General features: G+C 42.4%; 2 protein-coding genes across 7 annotated transcripts in view; both read right to left on the reverse strand.

The window, feature by feature from the left end:
- Positions 1-23,112, reverse strand: part of MRPS6 (mitochondrial ribosomal protein S6) — a 47,222-nt gene extending 24,110 nt beyond the window's left edge. Inside the window, exon 1 of the mRNA XM_033011282.2 lies at positions 23,017-23,112. Within this exon, the coding sequence (XP_032867173.2) occupies positions 23,017-23,061 (45 nt within the window). The 5' untranslated portion in view covers positions 23,062-23,112. The remainder of the gene's footprint in view (positions 1-23,016) is intronic.
- SLC5A3 (solute carrier family 5 member 3) lies at positions 234-23,134 on the reverse strand. 6 transcript variants are annotated; one of them, XM_033011281.2, is made up of 4 exons: positions 23,017-23,050; positions 14,412-14,561; positions 13,690-13,986; positions 234-8,580 (listed from the first exon to the last, which is right to left on the reverse strand). In XM_033011281.2, exon 4 carries the CDS (start codon positions 8,276-8,278, stop codon positions 6,137-6,139), a length of 2,142 nt encoding a protein of 713 aa, XP_032867172.1. In that variant the 5' UTR covers positions 8,279-8,580; positions 13,690-13,986; positions 14,412-14,561; positions 23,017-23,050; the 3' UTR covers positions 234-6,136. The 6 variants fall into 6 exon arrangements, with proteins under 6 accessions (XP_032867172.1, XP_042644368.1, XP_042644371.1 ...); XM_042788434.1 differs by lacking the exons at positions 13,690-13,986; positions 14,412-14,561 and having other exon boundaries at positions 23,017-23,134; XM_042788437.1 differs by lacking the exons at positions 13,690-13,986; positions 14,412-14,561; positions 23,017-23,050 and adding an exon at positions 22,593-22,750.
- Positions 23,135-23,536: the final 402 nt, after the last annotated feature.

Genomic DNA, 23,536 nt, shown 5'->3' on the forward strand with positions numbered 1-23,536 from the left:
TGCACCCATATTTTGGATTCAGTTCTTGCAGTTTCAAAGAACCTAGTTTGACTATTTTTTTTTTTTCCCCTTTCTTTGACCAAATGCCCACACCCTCCTTCAAGAGGTCTGCCTTTTAATAACAGGGGAAAAATGGGAAGTATTTTTATATATAGGGATGCAAGGCTTACTACAAGTAAGAATACGTATGACAATTATGGACAGGTTCTCCAAAATAGCTTCACAAATATCTATTCTGTTGTTGTATTTTTTTCTCTATTTTTATTGAAACTTTGTACAGAAGTTTTAAACATTTCCATACAATACTTTTAGACAGGACAAAATGCCATGGTAAAGGAATGTAAACTGCAAGAAACACAGTCTGAAGTATCCAAATACTCTCTAATAAGAGTTTTAGTTTGAGACTAATGCAGTAGGCAAAATAATATGCATACAGTATACAAAGAACAGTATACACAGGGCCAGCAATGCTAACTATGAAAATTTTGCATCAGATTTACTTCAAAGATTTATAGCAATATGATAATTCTATACACTAGACCAAAATTAATTTATCATACATCGTTTCTATGACAAAAAGCTTGTCATTAAGGACAGTAGCAACTTACAATATAATTAAGCTGTATTAATCTCATTAACACTTCTAAATCTATACTCCTACTACAATATTATTTTTTTTTTTCAGTATATTGTCTTATAAGATCTTAACAGACCTTTAAATAACACTTTACCAAAAGAGACCTGGATCCATTATAGTGATCTTATCTACATGCCCATTTGGATTATTTCAAAGGAAAAAAAAAAAAGAGGGACAAGGAAAAAGGCAGGTTTCGAATGCTATATGATATCATTTGGTTTTGGTCTGAAATGTATTTTAGTTCAATAGTTTAAAAAACAAACGAACAAAAAAAAAAGGTAGTTCATTAACTGGTATTTTATATAAAATCTGCAGAAAAATACAACAGCAACAAAAAACAAAAATACTTCACAGATATCTAAAAAAACATTATATCAGAGATACAAGGTAAAGCAGCATCACTTTGACACTGTGCTTTAAAAATAAGAAGATGAATGAAGAGACTGCTCTAGTGATATTAGAAAATTTGCTTTCTTCTTGAAGAAGACTACTAACATTTTGCACAGCAACTATTTTTATAACCACCTCATTTAAAAACGTGTATTCATAGACACAGAGAATTGTCATATCATTACCATTTTTGCTCAAAGTGTCTGACTTTACACAGTGAAACTGATAATGCTAAGTGTCACCAGATGTCACTATACCATGAATTCAGTATTAGAACAGAAGTGAAGCAAATGCCTTTAAACCAACACCATAAAAGAAATAATAGAAAGTGTTTTGTAAACAAAACAAACCACTTTGCAAACAAGAGAGTTCAGAGATCTCACAGTGAAATCAGAAATCCTAATTATATATGTTTACATTCTAGGACTACTCTTTACCTTAGGCCAATTAAAGCACATTAAACCATTAATTATATACAAACATTTTCTTAAAAAAAATTTAAAACATTGCACACAAGTCTGCTTTTTAACATCACATAACAAAGTTAGTTTTATTTTCAAAACAATTACATTTAAGGGCACAGAACATACAGAATACCAAATTAACAGATGAGTATTTTTGCTTCGCTATACATGCTAAATCCAAAGATTTCCTCAAGAAAGCTAGAGCTTAGCAACTCCAACTTCTTCCATGTATCCTGTTCTCTGAAAGGGAGCATCTCCCAACACCTCCTTTATCTTAGGATTTAAAAAAATATATATATAAAAAAAATAAAGCTGTACGTTTTAAAGTTGTAAGCATTTTCTGCTTTAAGTGTTCGCGCAGAGATCCTTGGATGGCTCTGCCTGCTTCACTGTAACCTTGTGGGAAATCCTTTTCACTACTCAGTTACAGTACTTTCATGACTTGCATCAGAAGTCTCATGCTGGCCCTTCTGGGATTAGGGTGGAAAGGGGAACACAGAACTGGAGAAGTAGAAAATACACAAGCAGTATACTGAAGACCATTTTAGTTTCTTACAATCTCTCACTGTTTCCTTTCAGGTATTAGTAAAAGCTAACAGGAAAAATTACAAAAACAACAAAAACCCCTTAAACTTTGGCAGAGAATAGCATCAAATCATTCATTTAAAAAAAATTAAATAAGAACAGTCTCCCAGAATGTACTATTAAACTCTCAAGAAGCCTTTTTTTTTTTTTTTTTTTTTTTAAATAAAAAGCTTCTAACAAGTTCCTGGGAGAAAATTCAAATATCTTAACAGAAAAAATAAGTTAAGGGAAATAACAAAAAAAGGTGTTATTCCAAAATAAGTTTTGCAAGACTGCCATTCTAAGCTCAAGGCAATAAATAAACCAATTGCTGCAAGACAGAAGCACGTGTCCTCCTGGATCTACCCCTGCAAGACTAGCCAGTCCTGCCAAGGAGGAGGCCAGGCATTAAAATTTATGGAACTGATTGTCCATTATGGGAGACACTTTGTAGTTTTACTGGACCAAAAAGTTGGTGTTTAAAACGTATTAACCTGGGTTAACACCTCTTCCATGTAGAACATGATCAGAAGAGTAGCAAAGGCATGTTTACGCTATAAAAAGTCATCAAGCAGCTGCTTATACTAAGATCCATAACACAGAGCAAGGTATTTGGTTACCAACAGACAGTTTACTTGAAGCTTTATAATTTAACTGGTTTGTTTTTTTTTTTTTTTTCTAGTAAAGGCTTTTTATGAAGTGATAATATGCAAAGAACATTAGCAAGTTCCATGACCTCTAAGACATGAAAACAGAATACGACTAAAGAGGCCAGCATTAGGCAGAGAGTAGCATAGAAACACATTTTTAAATGACTGAAGAGGAAAAAGCACTGAAGAAATAATTTGCTTAAAAGCTTCTTCACAATAACAGATCTAAAGATGGGGGGACGCAAAGTATTACTTTATTAAGATCCTGACTGACTGCCAATTTCCACTGTGATTAATGTGGCAACTTCCTAGTTTAGCAAAAATGAGAATACATTAACTGGAAGATGAAGTATCTCAGATTCAACAATCAAATGCTGCACCATACACTTGCAAAGGATTGTGACTTCCTACCAGTCAAAGGATAATTTCACTATGGATCTGACTATAGTTATACTGAACACGATACAGGCATCCCGTGTATTAACATTATAAACATCAAATGACTTGGGGGTGAAGAGAGGAGAAAAAGCAAGCTGGGAAAAGCCATTATAAGCAAACCACTCTTCAGGTGGCAATAAAAGCCATGCCTTCAGCTTCGTAACCATGTAAGGCACCCCGGGAAAAAAAGCAAGCACAGATGAAGCAACAGCAGCCAAGCAAAAGGGTCCCTGAGCTAACCTGGCTTCTCAGGTTAGGTGGCAATGCATTTGTTAATAGAGAGCAAAGAGGACTGGTCTGGAAAATCCAAGTACCAGTCGCGGATAGAAAGACATGCCAAGTTACTAAGGGACAGTGCCTGGTAGATGAGTCTCTCTCTCTCTGTGTGTCAAATTTGGCACATTAGCCAGATCCTGGCCTTTTCAAGACAATATTGTTGGACTAAGACTTATCTTTACTCTCCACAAGTATGTTCATTCTGATCCCACTAAGATCAAATCTTGCCCTAGATTACTTTATCCTGCATAGAAACAATTAACTATGCTTTAACATCTTATAGTACCATCCTTCCCAACTCAGCTCACTAATGAAGTAACTTGAGATGCCACTTATGTATTTCACATGCTAGAATTCTACCATTAAAAAGGATTTAAAATAGGATACCAATTTTACCAACAAAAAGGTTTTTCTGAATGAAGCCAGCCACACAAACTGTAAGAAAATGTGTCCTGTCACACTGGGATTAACATCAAGACTTAGGTATGGTAACTCTCCTCTTCTACATATATTGCAACTCCACTCCTACACTTCTTACTGTATTTCCAGTTAGGAGTAGTCTACTTTCCAGCAGCAACAACTAAACGAAGTGAAGAAAGGTGGGGCATCTTGGCCTCTGTTTAAAGTCTCGGAATGAATGGAATGCCACTGATTTAAAAATACACCAAAACAAACAAGAAGAGACACAAAAAATGGAAGTTCATCATTTTATCTGAAAATACGTATTATACATCATACTACTAAAAGCTATTTGGATGGCTTGCAGCTTACAGCACCACTGTACTGGAAAGCAAACTTTCTCCAGCAGTTGAAGGCAGGATTAACCCAGATTTCATCTCTACAGAACTATTTCACCCACAGGGAGTGGTTCTTGTTTAAGTGCCAAGGAAATATTGCTGGGCCCTTGAATCAGTGCTGATGAACTATCAGCATGGTCCCTCAGACTGTTTTTGGCCTAGCCAGTTTGTGCTTTCCCAAACAAGTCCTGAGACTAGCCTGGGAGCAAAGACAACTGGAGGAATTATTTTCACGGGAAGCCTGGATATGACCACTCTGTCCTAGAGAGTAGGTAGTTTAATACTATGAGTGCAGCCATACACTGTCAGCTGGCCTCTGCACCCAAAACCAGGCCCTGACTTGGTTTAGCGTAAGAGCAAGAGCACCCCAGATGGTAACACGTTCTCCTGCTCTAACAAGGGGGATGTGGGCCAAGTTCTGCAACCGTTTGGTCTGCTGAGCTCCACCGACCTGCTGCACACACACGTCCTCCACACCTGGGAACTGTTCATCCCTGCCTCGGGCATCCATCCTTTGGGACAAAAGAACCTCAGCAACTTGAGACCTGCTGATCCTCTGGGATCACCTGGGAAAAGTTTCACCTTGTTTTGAATAATTGTAAGGGTAGACCTCAATTGCCGACACAGATTACAACTGCACATGCTCCTTCTCTCCTGACACAGAATCCCTCAGGAGTTATTCCTTAAAAAAGAAGGTTTGGCAGGGTGAAAGAAGAAGTGGGAGAAGACATGAGGCAAAAGGACTCTGGAAAATAAAAATCACTTCCACCTCTTTCCCCCACTTCCCCTTCTTGTCTTCCCCACTTGTTTTTCTCCCCTTACAGACTCAGTATGCAGCAATGGTAGGGCTGCAGAGTATTTCCTTCTAGATGTACACAGCAGAGGAAAAGAGTTATTTTTCAGTGTGCTTACCAAACTGAAGACATGCAAAAGTCTCACACTTCTCTTTTTCCCATGCTGTAGAACGTACGTACAGTTTTTTCTCTAAAAAGAGGCTAACCCTAATTATGTCCTAAAGGTTTGGAGACTGAAGAGGCTGAATATATACTCTTCTATTTCAGTATACTACAAAACCCAAATAAAGAGTATTTTATTTTTCCTTTTCCCCCTTCTCCTCCACTGCCCGTTTGTCATCTCCAGGGTTTGCTGGTTTTTTGGTTTGTTTGGGGTTTTTTTTATATTTTTTTTTCTTTTTTTAAATACAGCAACTTTTCAGTAGTAGAATTTACAGTGGGTAAAAATCAAAAGCCAAAAATTTTCTTACAAAAAAAAAAAAATAACAAAAAACTACTAACAGCTATCATGTTTTTAAGTGCTACAAGACAAGACAAAACGTCTTCCTGTTGTTGCCGTAAGAGAAATGAGAAACTGAAAAAAAAAAATCTAGAAGTGAGCAAAATTAAAAAGTGCTAACTTGGCCGAGGTAATACAGCTGTTACAAAGAACAACTACAGTGATGTGCATCGCAGCCCTACATTTTTTAAAAAATAATCTTTTGACACAGCTTTAATCATTTAGATTTTACACAACAGTAAATGATTACTTGTTATCTTCATCTTAATGATAACTGAGCTCTGTAACTGCTTGACTTCAAACACAGCCACCTGAATGCCTTTGGTATATTTATACATTTATACTTGAAAAAACAAAATGTTAGTACTGCAAATGGGAAAAAAAAGTAGGACAAAAGGGAAAAGACAAAGACACCACACAACACTTTCTGCTTTCAGCAGAGATAGGACAACATGTCTCAAATGGTCTCTAAATAGGCTAGAGTTGATCTTACAATTATAGCGTAAACAATGCCTGGGTTGTGGTTATGTTATTTGTAAAGAAAAAAAAACGAAACAAAACAAAATCTCCAGAGACCTGTATCAACTTCTGTATGTTTAGCCATACCCTTAAAAGTTCACTATTCACTCACAAAGAGAAATAGACAAACATGAATATTCCAAGCGAACAGACACAGACCAGTCCAGTATTTAGTAATAGTTTAACTTTTGGAGTCTCTTCCAGCATTTGTAAACAAACAGTCTCTTCCTCAATCTCCCGAACAGCTCTCTTGTTCATGTTTTTACTTTTAAAGCCACAGAACCAATCTATGAATTTCAAATGTCTCTCTCTATCATCAGTCTCTTCCTCATGTTTCTTCTCCCCCATCAAAGCTGCTTGTCCGTTCGAATAACAATCAACTGGTGTCTCAACTTCAGAGTGACTCACAGAAATCACCGGGTTGCTGTCATCTCTGCAAGTGACCAGAAGATTGATATCCTCCGGCTTAATATTTTTAATATTTTCTTCCGATTTGCCGTTTGGAATGATATGGTTAGCATTTTCATTGCACTTGAGGATGCTCTTTTCTTGCACTTTGTACAGCTCCCCCTTTGTGGCATTCTCTTTTACATTCCTGTTTTTCACAGCCCAGAAAGTGGTCGTCCGAACCTGCTCCTTCGTAGGCGGAGGCGTGAGGAGGCTTACTACAAAGGTCACAATCCCAGTGATCCAGAACAGAGCTGTCGCAACATACATGTAATGGATGTTTTTGATAAAGCTTGGCCTAGTATCCGGCTGGTTACACTCCGGAGCACGATAGACAAACGCCAGTATCAACCGTATCGCTCCAAGAACAAACCCGGCCATTCCACCATAGAAAGCCCCCTGCTCATTGCAACGCTTCCAAAAGATACCCATAAGAAAGAGAGCAGCCACCGGTGGGGTCAAGTAGTCTGCTACCTCTTGAATATAAAGGTACATCTGACCACCTTGCATTTCTACAATTATCGGGACCCAGGCAATGCTTATAACTACCATGAACGCAACAAAGACTCTTCCTACAATCATCAGTTCTCTAGACGTCGCACTCTTCCGAATGAGTTTGTAGACATCAAGCGTGAATATGGTGCTGGCACTGTTGAATATCGAGTCCAAGTCACTCATCAGTGCAGCGATCATCACAGCCATCATCAGTCCCCGCAGACCAACTGGCACAAGTTTCATCACCAAACGTGGATAAGCAATGTTAGAGCATCCAGCTCTGCTCCCGCAGACTTGAAAACAGTGTTCCGGATTAATGCAGGCGATATCATCTGCAAACAGTATTCGTGAAATCATCCCTGGGACAACTATAATAAACATCGGCAGCAACTTTAAGAAGCCTGCCATCAGAGTGGATCCTTTGGCATGAGCAATGTTTTTTGCAGCTAAAACTCTCTGAACTATGACTTGATCAGCACACCAGTACCAGACAGAAGCTGGGGTCTGTCCCAACAGAAATCCAGGCCAGGGAATATCTTCATCAGTTGGCTCGCGCAACATTTTAAGAGCATCAGGTTTGGGGTCGACATTGCAGGAATTGGTATTGGAAATGTTGTAGGTTAACAAAATAGACGTAATATTTGGTGACGCTAACATGTACCTTCTTTTAACTTCTTCAAACCCACCAACCTCCGTAATACTTATGATCATAAGTGTGAGGGCACCAATAATCATAAGCAGAGCTTGAAGGGTATCTGTGTAGATGACAGCCACAAGACCTCCAGTCACAGTCAACAGTGCAGTCATTCCAATAAGGAGGATAACTGACAAATAGAGGTTCCAACCTAGCGATTCTTGAATAAAAAGTGCCCCTGAATACAAGTCAACTGAGAGTTTGGTGAAGATATAAAGAATTAGAGACAATGCTGCAAAATATATTTGAATTCTATGCCCTCCAAAACGCTTGGACAAGTATTCAGGCATGGTGTATACTCCCGACCGGATGTAGACTGGGACGAAGACCCATCCTAAAAGCTGCAAAAGCATTAAGGCGTTGAATTCCCATGCACCTACTGCAAATCCACTTGCTGCTCCAGATCCTGCGAGCCCAATGAAATGTTCACTTCCAATATTGCTCACAAATAAAGATGCACCAATAGCTACCCAGGTCATAGAACGCCCTGCCAAGAAGTAGCCACTTACGGTGCTCCGATTGTATTTCCACATGGCAAAAAAACCTATGCACATTACAAGCACGAAGTACAGTGCCACAATGGCAATGTCTGCTGTTTCCAAAGAAGCCCTCATTTTTGTAAACAAAATGACTTCGCACAGCTGACGTCCACTTCTCGCCCCCCAGCAAACGTCTTTTAAGCAACACGTGAACCAGTTAACATATATCAACACTGTGGATCAAATTCTTTGTCCCTTGGTTTGCTGTCCTGATGCTGGTGGTTGTGGTACATTTACTTTCTCCGCTTCTCAAATGGAAATTTGGAACTTAGCACGCACTTTTAATCCACATTCCACAAGAGCATCAGCCTTAACTCAGTTGATGTAGGAGAAATTCTTAGTTGCAGCTAAGTTTAGTGAGGCCTACTGTACCAACCCTGCAAGGCAGCAAAGACAAAAGACAAAGATTGAATTAGAGAAGAATTTCATGAAGTAATGAGAAAAAATTTGAAGTCTAATAAAACAATGACTGAATACCACAGATTTTTTCCCCCTTATATTTCTCTGCTGTATTTACGCAATCCATAATACACATAATTAAATATTTGTAGAACTAAATAGTAATGCCTTTTACAAGTCAACTTTAACATTTACAAGTACCTTAAGAGACGCAGCAATTCTAGAGTATTAAATGACCCAAATTCCCCACAACAAGGCAAGGAACAGAAATACATTTTATTTTTCTTTAGAGTCTCACAAGTCTACTTCTCAAGCCACTAAACAGGCCTTCCTCTTTCAGACAATCTTAGGAAAAAAAAATAAAATTAAAAAAAAAAAAAAAATCAAACCACCACTAAGGAACATTAACCTGGCTAGTCATTTCCTGTATTGCTCTAGCACTGCACCCCACAAAATCTTCACAGATCCTGGCATCATATGCATGCACTTGAGACACCAGCTGGCTGCTAGAGCTAGAAATCAAAGTGAAGTCACAACACTGTCAAAAAACAACATAAATTTAGTATCAGCTGGAGAATCAAGGTTATTCCACAGGTTTTAGATGAGTTTGCACCTGTCTGGGGTACAGATGATGACAGGGTTACATTTTACTCTGAAAGCTCTTAATACATATCCCATGTAATCTAAGTGAAGAAAAAGTCCCATTCAAACAAGTGACAAAAGCAAAACTATGCCTGACATCCAGCTTTAGGGTATTTCTGTCAGCCAAGTGCCTTTTGATACCCACATGGTTTCAGGATTTTTTGAGAGCACCCTAGGCACAGGAGGGAAAACTGAATAGATTTGGTATCAGTCACAGTTGCTAGGATGCCAGGAAGCACTGTGCCCAGCACCATCCATTTGCATCCCCACATGAAAAGGACCCCTAACATCAGAGGTAGAAGGTTTTGAGGCAAAGCATATCCTGATGCTCTATTCCTGAACTCCCCAATCACACTCAATTCTACCAAAGCATGTCAGGAAACAGGCACTCATTTAGGCAAGCAGGACTGAAGTGCCCAAAGCAGAGGAAAGGGAATATTAAAAAGACTTGCTGGCAGATGGCCAGACAGGTGGGAAAGGAAAGGGCACTGAAAAGCTGCACATTGGCTCCTACCTCTGCCATCGAGACAGGATGCTCCTCTCCCCTATTTATACCTGGGGAGGTATTGTTTACCTATACCCACCCAAAACCTTCTAACGAGTTTAGAGAGTGCTGGACATCAGAGTCTTCTACTTCCTACACTGAATGGGCACAGCAAAGGAAGAGAAGACCAAAGCAAAGAACCGGTTTAGTCTAAAGATCAGAACACAAATCTTTAGTATTCAAGATTACTAAAGAAGAGTAAGAAACAGGGTCTGACTCCACTCTTTCCCACCCAGTGGTAAAGGTAATGTAGGCACAAAAAAAATCACCAGATCTTTTTTCTAACCATAAGGTCCACCAGTCTTAGAAGTCTTACAAGCATCAGCTTCAGGCATTCCCCCTTCCACTTCATTGGCAGAAGTGCTTTGGCACTATGCTGAAGCCCACATTTCCCTATTAATCTATGATAAATACAAACACCCAGATAACATATTCTAGTATTTGGGTGGTTTCTTGTTTAGCATCCTTGCAGAATATTAATTTTGTTTAAAATAACCAATTAAATAAAAACATTACAAATTCTCAGATAGACCATAATAAAAACTATAGTTAAGGTTGAAAATGTACACACTCCCCCCTCTGCCTTACTTTGTGCATTACTGAAGGCAGCAACAGTGCTGATGTAAGAATGTGCACTTCTCCTTAAGGCAGATGAATTTTAAAAATACCTTACAGCAAACCACAACTTCAGCCTTAAGGAGAAATTCACTATTATGTTATTCGTACAAGCTGGCTGTTTTTCAAGAGTAGTTCAGAATCGAAAAAGATAATAAGGGTTCCCCACCACCACCACAAACCCACATGAGAATACAGATATTCATTCTGCTGGAGTTATAGCCAATAATGACAAGACTACAGAGACATGGCACAAAATGGACTGATTACAGTAGTGTGCTAAATTTATCATGCTCATAAGCCTCAAACCACAGATGTATTTTAAATTCTTCCATAGAAAAATTCGCATTTATCCCCACCCGGAAATGCAGCAGTAGTTAAATGGTCTATTAGTTTAATCCAACACAAAATTGTAAACACTTCAGATTATATGATACCATCAGATACAAGCATAATATACTACTCATTTTTAAGCACTTCTGAGTAACACTTTAACAGCGTTGCATCTTTTACTATGTTCAGCTAAATTTTCAAATACAACTATATTATAATGTTTATACCAAAACTATAAATATTTTTAGGAAAGGGGAAGAAGAGATTTTACTCAGACACAGTGAAAAGAAAAACTGCTATACAGAAATTTAGAATAATGGACAAGATAATGAAATAGAAACAATCAGTATTTTCCCCCCTCCTATTGTCCTGCTCTGTTACTGAAAAACATTAGACTTGAACTTTAGTTCACTTCCCACCATCTTCCCTTTAGGTTAATCAACGACCTGGCAAAACTATACTATATAGTGAAATGCATAAATCACAAAAATATTTGTTGAAACTACATCTATTTGATACAAGGGGTACCCAGCTCATAGTATGACTATTCCAAGCACGTTCAAGCCCTCTGAAAAGTATATAAGTAGAAGATGCAGCTGCCCTTAAATAAATTGTAACATTTCTCAGTTAGGATATTTGCCAAACTACAATGGGCTCATTCTAGCCCAAATAAACAATATGTGAAGTTTCTTGAACATTTTCCACCGGAAGGTACAGCCAGGCCATGCATTTGAAATAATCAGTCTACAGAAACCTGAACCATCACTTTGTAATCAACATTGTAATTTTGCAGGGTTCAGCTTGCTTGGGCAACACCATGAAAAGTTTTCAGCAGCCACTACAAATTTCAGAAAATCACAGAATGGTTTAGGGTTGGAAGAGACCTTAAAGATCACCCAGTCCCAACGCCCCTGCCCTGGGCAGGGACACCTCCCACCAGACCAGGGTGCTCCCAGACAACCTGGCCTTGAACCCTTCCAGGGAGGGGGCAGCCACAGCTTCTCTGGGCACCCTGTGCCAGTGCCTCAACACCCTCACAGGAACTAATTTCTTCCTTGTATCTAGTCTAAATCTACCCAGTTTAAAACCGTTACCCCTCATCCTATCACTACATCCCCTGACAGAGTCCCTCAACATCTTTCCTGTAGGTCCCCTTTAAGTACTGGAATGCCACTATAAGGTCCCCCCTGGGGTTTTCTCTTCTCCAGGCTGAATGACCCCCAACTCTCTCAGCTTGTCCTCATACAGGAGGTGCTCCAGCCCCCTGATCATCTTCATGACCTCCTCTGGACCCGCTTGAGCAGGCCCGTGTCCTTCTTATGTTGGGGGTCCCAGAGCTGAACACAGCTGAATGCTTGCTGCACTATCAGTAAATTATTGTACTAAAGTAGCTTCTTGTACCAGTTTCTTATTAGACCTAATTCTAAAATAACCCTGGAACGTTTTTTCATTACAAAAATGAGACTCATCCCTCTGAACTTTCAGCAAGTTATGACCTCAAGTCTTAAGAAGGACTTGAGACGCCCCATGCGAGTTTAATCTCAAGTTATTAGAGCAACGTACATTGTGGCACTGACAGAAAAAAAGACAGAAAGCGCTGCTGCTAAAGGACTGTGAATTTTTTTTCCCTATTTTCTAGCTGGATCATATCAAAGACACAAAACAATGCGTTGCCCTCTTGTCTGAAGATAGAGGGCTACAGCTTGGTGAAACAATACACGTCCCTCCAACATGCAGCCTGTCCTTTAAAAAAAGTCTCAAGCAATTCCCTGAAGAGATACCAGATATTGCAAGGCAGATTTAGGGTGAGATTTTCAGGAGAAATTTGTATGATTGTTTTAAAGGAAAACTTTCTCCACAGTGCTTTTCTAATAAGACGGGTCCTTAAATATGCCAGGATCAAACTGTTTCAGTCCTCAAGCAACTGTTTTCTGCTCAATCTATTTCTCTTTCAGCAGATGGGAAGTTTCTCAGCTAACTTCCCTTTTCTCTTACAGTTAGTCAGTCCTAATGGCCAATGCTTTAAGGGTTAATTTGATAATGCAGACACCCACATATCACACAGGAGTGTCCACTGCTATCATTTTTTAGCAAATTAAGCACATGCTTAACATTGTTCATAGACTTCGAAATACTTTTGACATTCGCTCTTAGAAGCAATGTTTTTCTTTTCCACCTTCTTCTAGCAGGGGTATGTTAACTCATACTGGTAGCATTTTACCCATTGAAAAACTCACTTTCATTGAAGAAACGTACCCAGATTGCCAGGCTCAACACCTATATGGAAAATACTAACAATCTCTTGCCCTGAAAAAAAAAAAAAAAAAAAAGAAAAAAATAGAAGTCTCACACCTTGAGCAGGCCTATACAACATTCCACCCCTCAAGTCTGTTTTTTATCCTGCTTAAACTGCAGGCTACCTGCTACAAACACGCAAACAAGTTCCTACCTGTCCACTGCTCCACAGTAAACACAAGGTTGTCTGAGGTAGCCTGTCTAAGAAAAAAAAAAAAAAAAAAGAAAAAAAAAGAGGAAAAAGCTTCATTCCATTTACTGCAGCACTCTAGAACAGAAAAAAAAGCAGCACAAACGTTCTTCATGGAATAACTTATACATATCAAGTTAGGTAGTACATGCCCTTGAAAAAGCAGAGGCTATCCTTGCCAGCTGCTCAACAGAGCCCTAAACGTCCAGGACCGCAGTTTGAGGACTTTTCCTTGTGAACCACAAGCTGGGGTAGAAGAGTCGAGGCAGAGGAGCCGGACAGGAATCCCACCTGGGACAAACAGGGTATGTCGTAGGAAGCAGGAAAGCTCAGAGGCAGAAGTTGACCTGTAGCATCTAATAAATAACTTGAGTTAAGGTCTGGACTGGCATTCCCAGCAGCTCAACAGGCTGGAGTAGAAGAGCACCACATTTACAAGTTACCTGAACCAGCAGCCACCTGACTAACCTGTTTGCCACACGTGCTCTGCTGCCCCAAGGTGGTACTGCATCAACACTTCAGCTGGCCTTGGAGAACACAGGTGCTGCAGAGGCAACTCTATAAACCATCACTACCACAAAAGTCCAATTTGAGGTGCAAGGTTCAAGTCAGTCACTCAAAGGAGTCATTATGAACACATAATGCACTTTTTTTTTTGTCTGGGGTTTCAGGAATCGCTCCAGTTCTGGTCTTCACTTTACTGCAGCATCAGAAAAAGCAGCTTGCTCCACAATACATTCTTCTTGACTCTTTTCTAAAGGACAGCTGAAGGAGACATGAGAGAAATAAGTGACCTCACAGCATGCAGTTCAGCAGAAGAAACAGAGAACTACACTGCATTTGCCAGTCAGAAATGTAATGCTATTGTGGACTATTACTGAAGCAGTAACTGGAGTACTGTAAGGTCCACTGAGGCTGAAACGCACCATGACAGATAGTGTTAGAGTAATAGATCAATTTAGTTGTTGCTGGTTTTAACCATTCTTCCTCCCCATCCCAAGTGTATACACCTGTTTAGGTCTCCCACCAAGTCACAAGTGAAGGAGGGCAGGAAAGGAAAAAAAAAAAAAAAGCAGAAGGAGTATGTGGATTTATTGCAGTGTTCATTCAGTACTCCGTAAACACAACAGCAGCTGCATTACTGCTGAACTGCAAAGCAAGAGGAAGATGGCTTATTTTCTGAAACATACAACACTAGCAGTGCCTCAGCAAGCCACTTCATGCCACTGCCTGTGGCATTCACATTTGGATGGTTTCTTTCCCCATGAGTCAGTCCACAGCACTCTGTCAGGAATAGTGGATTTATTTGCTTCCACTGTTCTTCCAAAAACTCCAAACACCTAAAGGGGAAGGGGGGAAGAGGGGAGGGTTAAGCTAGGGACAGAAGGAAGGAGATAGAAAGTTCCTTTATATTTGTTAAAATAAAGAGGTAACAGAAAGAAAGTCTATCTTCTCCATTCCTACCTAGACATACTGTAGTCATCTTACTCAAGTCTTAAGACAGACTAGTTCATCAGCTTAAGTTAGACTGACTATTAGTTTAAAGAAAATATGTCATAAATACTTCCTTTTCCCCTTGTCAGCCCAAAGAATTGACTTATGTTTACACAGGTGACAGATGTTATCCGGGTTCTCTGAAGAGAGCAAAAGTACAGCTGCTGCTCAGCACCGCTGAGGAACTGGGCCACACTTCCCTGGCAAATAAGGAGAATCATTCATGCCTCTGCCATAAATCAAGCAGATTGACTACCAGAGGCTCAAAGACAGGTTGTCACTATGAGCTGCTCCACCCCTCAGCAAGGAAACCATGCTTTTCTTTGCAACTGCAGACAAATGACATTCTTCCTTCTACACAGGAACTGGAAGCAGAAGAGGAAAGAGGGTACTGAGAAGACACATTGTTAACAGTAACTAGGAGCACAATAGGGCAAACAGGGAAACCAAGCCATTTTAATGGAGGTGGGAGATGGTGTCTCCTCCAGGAGATGGCAAAAAAATAGAAGATTCTGGCCTCATGCAGCACCAGGCAGAACGTTTCCTGCCAGGTAACTGTGTCAAGATGTCAGCTAACATACTAAGCTGAAAGCTGCAGAGGGACACTGAGCCCGAAGACTCAAATTCCTTCTTGTGGCAACCTAAAGTTCAGAAACACAAACAGTACTTGCCAGTAGCAGTGAAAATGTTTACCTAAATTACTCTGATGAAGTACTTAGTGACTAAGAGCAACAGCAAGAGAATGGGTAAAACAAGCATAAACATGCAAGTATTTGACTTCTGTAGAGGTTTTGGGACCACATAATCAAGTTTTCTGTACATAGAGGAAAAATATTATCTTCCTATTAGAAGCACACCATCAGAAAGTGTTGTAAAATCCCTAATACAACTGAAGATACCAGTTTTCTTTAGCTGCAAGGTACAAAGATGCAATTCAGTCAGTGGCTATTACCATTCAGTGGTAACTGATGCAACCAGCATACTCCTAACTAGAAAAAGGTGCTGGTTCACTCCACTTAAAGAAGATTTTGGCTAGGCGAGTTTAGGCTTCAGAAGTTAGCTGGGGAATGAGAAAGGAGTAGTAGAAGTGTCAGTCACCATGCAACTGGGCAAAATACTAGGAAGAAATTCCTAGAATTTCTAGGGAGGATAAAAAAAAATAAAGCCAGGCTCCTTAAACTTGCTTAGGATTTCCCCAAGCTTCCATCACATTTATGGCTGCCCACGATCTTTCCAAGAACGTAAAGCATCACAAGTTTTACTGAAAAGTGAGACAGAAGTTTCAGGGGCTTATATAATCCTAGAATTTAAGTTTGAGGCCCTCCAAGCTTCCTAGTTTGCTGGGTGCTCTTTCAAGATTTCTGATCCTTCTTGGAGATTTTAAAACACTGACACAAGGCTTAAATAAAGTTATCTTGGTTGTAAAACAACTAATGCTATTCTACGTCAAGCTTTGTAATTACCTACATTATAAGCTAGCAAATATTGATTTATTTTTCTAATAGTCTCAAGCACTCCACTGATCACATTCCCCTCCTGTATCCATGCTCTGTATGTTCCTTTGTTTTTAATTATTATTCCTTAGATATCTGCATAACTGAAGCACAAGGACTGGCTTGCAAGTGGACAAACCAGGATTTAAACAAGATGAGAAATGTAGTTTCCTCACAATCGTATTTCTAGGGTTAATGAGTCTTCCTTTACGCTATCTGCCTCCTTCCCTCCCCTCTCCTCACCAGGGGTGATGCATTTCATATCTCATTTCCAGCACCAGTATCTGCACAAGTGCTTCCACAGTACAGGTCCTTCACTTACACAGATCTTGCCTTACTTTCTGTATTTTTACTTCCCATCTTTCCTGTTCCACTTCTACATAAATAGCTGTATATTGCCTGTCCTCTCTTTTATGCCCCCCTCCCCTCTCACATTCTTACCAGCTCTTCTAAAGAATGCACACCAGATACATTCCTACTGGTCCACTGGGCAGGTGGTTTTGAAGGGAACAACCTGGTACCGGGTGATTCCTGCTGCCCTCGGATAAGCAGCAGAGGCTGCTATATGCAGCTCTATCAAGCAACTGCTTCCACATAAGCAACTCTTACATTGCCACAGACTGGTAGCAGAGGAGGTCTGGGCGGCTGTCACTCAAATAATTAGCAGCCTGCTCTCGCTGGACTCTGACAAAAAGCATGATAAATTATTTGATCAATAATCAACAACCACCAAAGTAATGTTGGGGTGAAAATTGCCAGAATTATAGCTCTGGAATAAGGTAATTGGAAAAATCAGCTCCTGAAAGAACATATAAAGAGAGCAAGAACTACTGTCATTACAAAATATGGTATTTATGACGTATTAGAACAAAGTAGACTCATCCATATCTGAATTAATTTAACAGCTTATTCTAAATGATACAATGGACATCTTTAAAAGAGCCAGTCACTTTTGAGGGTTTTTACAACAACTAAGCAGTAATACTACTTTATCACAACAGGTTCACCTTCCTTCTTTTTCAACAGTTAAAGGACAGACGACCTGCTCATGCTGAAGTTTACAGGAGTCTCCCTGTTCATATACAAGATACATCCGCATGTACACATATACACAGTGAACAAATGAGGAGAGACACACAGCCAAGAGAGAAGGGCACATTGCTAAGTAGGTAACAGGGGCAAAGAGAAGTCATATCATAAAGGTTAAGCTGCCATTCCTGCCGACTGAAGAGGGACTAGCCAAAACCCTCTGAAGTCTGTCAGTCCCAGCAGGGACACAAGTGCCTGCCCACAGTCCCACCTCAATGCTCAAGCTTGCAGCTCTACAGCTTAAGGAACAAGAGTGGCAGAATTAACCAGGGCACCCCATTCCATGCACTCACTCAAGCACATCACCCGATACATTGCAGAAGCCTGTATAAACTAAGAAGCTTTTGAGTCCCTTTTTCTTTGTCATCAACTTAGTACTCACTTTGGACAACTGTTTCAAATTCACTTAGCTAACAACTATATAAAGGCTTAAACTATTTTGTAAAAGAGAATAATCCTCTGTCTCCCCCCATGCCCAAGCTAGGCACATATCCCACACTTAGCAGAAACTTTATAGAGGACCGCTCTCAACTCTTAAGATTGAAAAGTGGCAAATGTCAGCCAAGAGGGTATCATTCTCAAATGCTATCTGTATCATACACTTCAAAATCCAGTTATTCTTATGGAAATGCTTAAGGCAGAATACAAAAAGCTGACTACTACAGAAAAGTCAACGCTAGATCTTGTGGTTTTCCAATCTTGTCTTTTAGTTCCAACTCTTCGGTGTTCTTTCCAGCACCACCACCAACACAAGGGTCCTTCCCTGCTAGGCATAATACTGTGAAGAACCACCTGCTTCAGCCTACTAAAGAAGTCAAGGGGAACAGAGGGAAACTTTTGTGCAATTTTAGCCTAAGTAGCAGGGAGGGGCAAGGAAGATGTAATATTCAACTGTAAGAACTGGCAGGTTCACCAGAAGGGAAAGAAAATAAAACCAATACCTGCCTGCTTACTGCCCTCTTCATTCTCTCCCCTTCTTCCTAGCAACAAAGATATCAAAATCCCAATTGCTGCAGCTGCCTACACAGCAATTAAGTGTAACAGTCAAGATGTCAAGCAACCCTACTGCCCATTACTTTGGCTTTCCTAAAATAGCTAACCATCTCCACAGCAGGTAGGGAATTTTTGAAAGATGGCAACCCACTCCAAAGGCAACAAACAGATGCTGAAGACAAGTTACACTGTGTGAACATGCCAGTCAAAGTGAGAGCTCAGATGCACTGTAGTATTACAGAGGCAGGTGGATGGGTTCCTTAATCTGAGTATTTACTGAAATAACGTAATAAGGTTTTAGAATATTGACACATATACTACGTATTTGTCCTTCACTCCAAGTGACATGGGGGAGTAAAGTATGCTGCTATTAAAATATTGATATGCTTCTTAATTTTTAGTGAAATATGCCAGCAAAGTATTTTCAAACTGTTCATTCACTTCAGATCCCGTTATAAAGTTGTTCTGTCAAAGACGGGGTAGCCCAGCTCACACGAGCCGAGCAGCAGCAAGAACAGCACTGCGAGTACCGCCACCTTCCCTCTCTGTCCTAGGTTCTTCCCCAAGCTGGCAATTTTCCTTGGAGGGTGTCTCGCATTGCCGCCCTGTGGTCAGTCTGCAAAACAGCATCAGAGCAATAGGAAGCCATTTCCAGCTCTTCCTTCCATTTCCCACCCCCCCCACTTCCTTCCCCCGGCTCTCCAGGGAGTTTCGGCAAGACAAGAAGGGTAGGAAGAGGAAGGCTCCCAGAAGACCTCTCCTTTCTCCAGAAAGAAGACAACTCCTGCTAATTCGCTAGCGGGTCACTACCCTTTCCTGTTGAAGGTCCTGCTCCGCCATAATCCCCCCACTGAGAGCTGAAGATGAGTCTCCTGGGAGAAAGTTAGAAATAATTAGAAATTCATCTTTTGCTACAAATAGTAAAGGTTAGAGCATGAGCAGCTGTGTCTTCATTTTGCACCTCAGCCTTCATCATAATTGTAGTCTTTGGCTCAGGCTCTTGAGGGTAGGCAACATGTTATTTACATACATCTGTACACTACCAATAACAAGTCTGCCCTCAAACTCCCCAACCTCACCGTACTATTTGTTATTTGTATGCTGGAGTGTAGAAAGCCACACAGGTGAGCAAAATTCATTTACTTCCACTAGAATTTACTGGCCTCACACCTTTCTTTTCCCAAAGCATCTCCTCCATATACTCAGACACAGAGTAACACAACCCAAGTCCCTCACTGCAGCTACTCTTCAAATACAGTGATACTGCAGAGAAGTAGTTTTTCATTTATTTACTTATTTTAGGGGTGCTTTGAGGGTTTTTTATTATTGTTTTCCTAAGAGTCACTGACCAGTCTCTGCTGATGGAGGACACTGTCCATGGGCAATTTACAAATACGGTATTTCTAGTGCAAATCAATTACCAGATAATATGCAAGCCACAAAACAGGACAGAGAATGGTTGTTCAGCTTGGACTTCAGAACAAAGTCACAAGCTTTTGTGAAAAGTACATGCAGACAACTGGTGACGGAGTTTGAAAGTAAAAGTCTTCCCCCTTGCCCCCTCCTCCCCCCAAGCTCTTGGGTGTTGCATTTTTAAGATACAAAAGAAAGCTGAAGAGGCTCTGAGGAAGCCTGCCAAGAAACCAGGGGACATGGGAGCATCAGGCAGGACAGAGGGCTCACGCTCTCTCCCTGTAACCATGTGGAGGCTAGATGGGTGGGGAAGCAACCAGCGGCACAACAGACTCCGTGGTTCACAACAGAAGCCACATGAAAGAAAAGAATGAGGAGGGATCCCCAACCTGAACAGAAGCAATGCTAGGAAGCAACAGAGTTTAATGCAACAAAAATTAATTTGAGGGATTTATTCTGCCTAGGTCTACGAAAATGCCAAGGTAGCTATTAAGAACAATTGTGGGTGGGGGGAGCCCCACAGAATCATGAAGTTTGCCTCTGAAGAGGGGCATGAAAGCCTACCAGGCTGTAGCTCTGAGAAGGCTTGTGCTCAAGCTGCCAGGGAGCTCACAGGAGTTAACAGCCCTAAAGTGCAAGAAAGCCAGGCAGCAGGGCCTTACTTTGGTGGTTTTGATTTTTATTTTTTTTCCTCTCGCAAGGCAGGGAAGCTGTCAAAGATGAGGAAGGGTGCCACAGACAGCAAGAGAAGAGTCAGCACTTGTTCCAGCTTCAGACTAAAGTAGGCACCGGAGCACGCAGCCACCACACAGAGGGACCGACACAGCAGGACCGTGAACCCCTGCCCAGGGCAGCTCCATCAGGAAGCACTCCTGTTAAGGAGCAGTGTAATTTATTCAGGACTGTATATGATCTCCCCAGCTTCTACAGGAAGCAATTATGCAGTCACTCCATAATTTCAGACTATTTTATTAGTCCCATATTCAGGTCTCCATATTCTGACTAATTTAAATTAGCATGACAGTCAAGATTATGCATTGCTATGGAGTTCATTAGAGCAACCCTTTGCTGGGATTCAGCAGCACCATGTAGCATATAACCACTACAGAAGTTTTTTTCAAGTGTTCTCATTACACAAGAAAGGCAGCAGTAAACACTAAAAAGCACACAGATCTGATGTATTGTCAACAGCAACAATAACAAAAAAAAAAAAAAAAAACAGCATCTAGAGATAGACTCTCTAAATTTTAGAATTACAGCAAGGGTAGGTTAAAAATAGAAGTACACCTGAACCAAAACTTAAGTGTTTTAACATAATCACGGAGCTAAAAAACACCTTAAGATACATCTATCAGGAAAGAATATAATAGTGTCAAACTTCAAAGAGGAAAAGGTTGCAGATGTTAAATCCTGAGGGCACTGATGCTCATTAGAAGCTTCTTACAGCTAAAAGATTATCCCCGTATCTCTGAGCTCAAATCCTAGGAACCAAAGATGCCTTCCACCAGACAGCACTCCATGGCACCCTTTCAGAGTAGTCAGGCTTTTTGTGTCTCAATATTATGTCAGTTTTGCCATGCTGTCCTGCTCTGCATTTATAGCATCTGCACTGCATAACGCCTCTCCCACATAAACAGCATGTATACAAAAAGCATCTCATCACCTTACCTATGGATTATACACACCTGGGGAGGTGTGTGGAAAATAAAAATAAAAAAAAAAATAATCACATGTTGACAACCCAAGTCCACAAGCAGCATGTTTTGTCAGAGCGAATGCTGCTCCATGAGGTGGTGCGGCAATGTCACCAGCTTCTTTCCCTGTTGCTGTATTTCTCCACTAGAGGACTCACCTGAGGTCTACTACAGCTTCTGCAGTTAAGCCAAATTACGAAAAAAAAAAAAAAAAAAAACACCAACCCTGACATGTGGATGGTACATGTAAAATGAATGGAAATGTACTAGTATATGCAGCACATGTAATACATGAAGACATGCTCCCATAACTACGAAAGAAACACAGCAACGCTATTTAGCTTCCTGCTATTCTATGACAAATACACATGTTCATTTAAGTGAAGGTTAAATGTGAGAGAAAGCATGTCCACACTGGGTCAGATCAGAAGGGTTACAGCCCAGCAGAAGTGCTGCTACATTCCAACACCAGTACTGCATATTAAGCTGGAAAGTGGCAGATAAACAAAGGCTATAGAAGGTACTAGAGAAGGGCCAGTATCAGCTATTATTTTCCAAATAAAGGGTCCCATCTACACAGAGATGTTTCTATTTTATTTTTACACACAAGTACACACACCCCCCGCACTGATTCAGCTCTTGTAAAATAGACAGAGCATCATATAACCTCACTCGCTCACACCACAGCTTATCACCACGCCGCCAAAAACAGCGGCAACGGCTAGCATCCCTTCCCGTGGGCGATACAGCAAGCCGTATCAGCAGAGCTCAACTGGTGTTAGTAACGGCAGGAACAAAAAATTCCTAAGACTTCCCTGGTAGAGGGGGGCTGGACAAGCAGGGAGCTGGCACCCCACGAGAGGAAGCTTGCTGGAGCGAGTCCTTGCTTTCCCCCACCCAGGCTCACCACAAGGCCTCCCACGGGCGAGGGGACCTAGCGTGTGGCTGCCGCGACCTAGCAAGGGACCCAGCGAAGCCACCGCAGGTGCTGGGGGGGGGGGGGGGGGGGGGGAAGGGTGGTGAAGCACACGGCAAATAGAAAGCGCTGGTGCTGCAGAGGAAGGGGGGGCCGTGGTGGCACCAATGCACAGGGGCAAGGAGAGGGCTAAGTTCACTTGCACCAAACGGGGGGCGGAAGGGGGGGTATAAGAGAGGCAGAAATGCAGATGTTTCGCCGAGCGTGGGATCTGCTTACCTGCGGACCAAAGGGGGGGAAGGGGACTGCGGCTGTAGGGGAGCAACTAAGCAAACTCTCCAAAGGAGCAAGGGGGAAAGAAAAAATAAAAAAGAGGAAGGGGAGAGAGGGCGGAGAAAGGTACGCGGGAGCCTGAAGCACGCTGCGCAACTCCGCTTCCGAGCGCGGAGGCGAGGGCAGGGCTCGCCCCGGGGGCAGGGGCCGGCCGGGCCGCCCCCCCCAGCCCGCCGGGCGCCCGAGGCCGGGCCGTGCGGCTGCCGCGGGGGGGGGGGGGGGGTGGGAGGGGGGCGGCACACGGCGGCGGCGAGGGGAGGGAAGCAACGAGGAGACACGCCGAGGGCTAGGGCGGGGGGGGGGGGGGGGGGGGGGGTGTCTCTCAGATCCCACCTGGCTCCCTCCCTCCCGTCTCCCCTCCCTCACTCACCCTCTGCATGGCTTTCAGGATCAAAGCCAGTTCATAGCGGGGCATCTTAGAGCTGGCTGTGGCGGGAAGAGCGGGGATGCGGCGGGGCAGAGGGTGAGGAGGAGGAGGAGGAGAAGGGGGCGACGATGCCGGGGAGAAGGGGACCGGAGGAGGAAGGCGCGTCCCCGGCGGTGCTGGCGGCGGCTCCTGCCCTCACGGCTCCCAGGCTGCACAGACACCCGGGCGGGAGAGCGGTCGGCGCGGCTTAAAGGGCGCCGGCAGCTGCGCAGGCTCCGCCGTGCCGCCTCCTCCCCGCGCCCGGCACCGCCCCCGCCGCGCACACGCCCGCCGGGGGGCCGCCGCCGCCCGCCCCGGGCCGCCCCGGGCCGGGGGGAAGCGGGGAGGGGGACGCCCCGCCGGGGAGGGGGCTCGTAGTCGGGCGGGCCGAGCTGCGGCGTGGCCGCTTCCCCCCGCCCCGCCACCACCGCCCCCCCCCCGCCCCCTCGCCGCCGCGGCTCGGGGCCTGCGCCCGCCTTCCTCC

This window comes from Tyto alba, unplaced genomic scaffold, assembly GCF_018691265.1.
Source record: "Tyto alba isolate M040663 unplaced genomic scaffold, T.alba_DEE_v4.0 Super-Scaffold_14, whole genome shotgun sequence".
In the NCBI taxonomy this organism is placed as follows: Eukaryota; Metazoa; Chordata; class Aves; order Strigiformes; family Tytonidae; genus Tyto; species Tyto alba.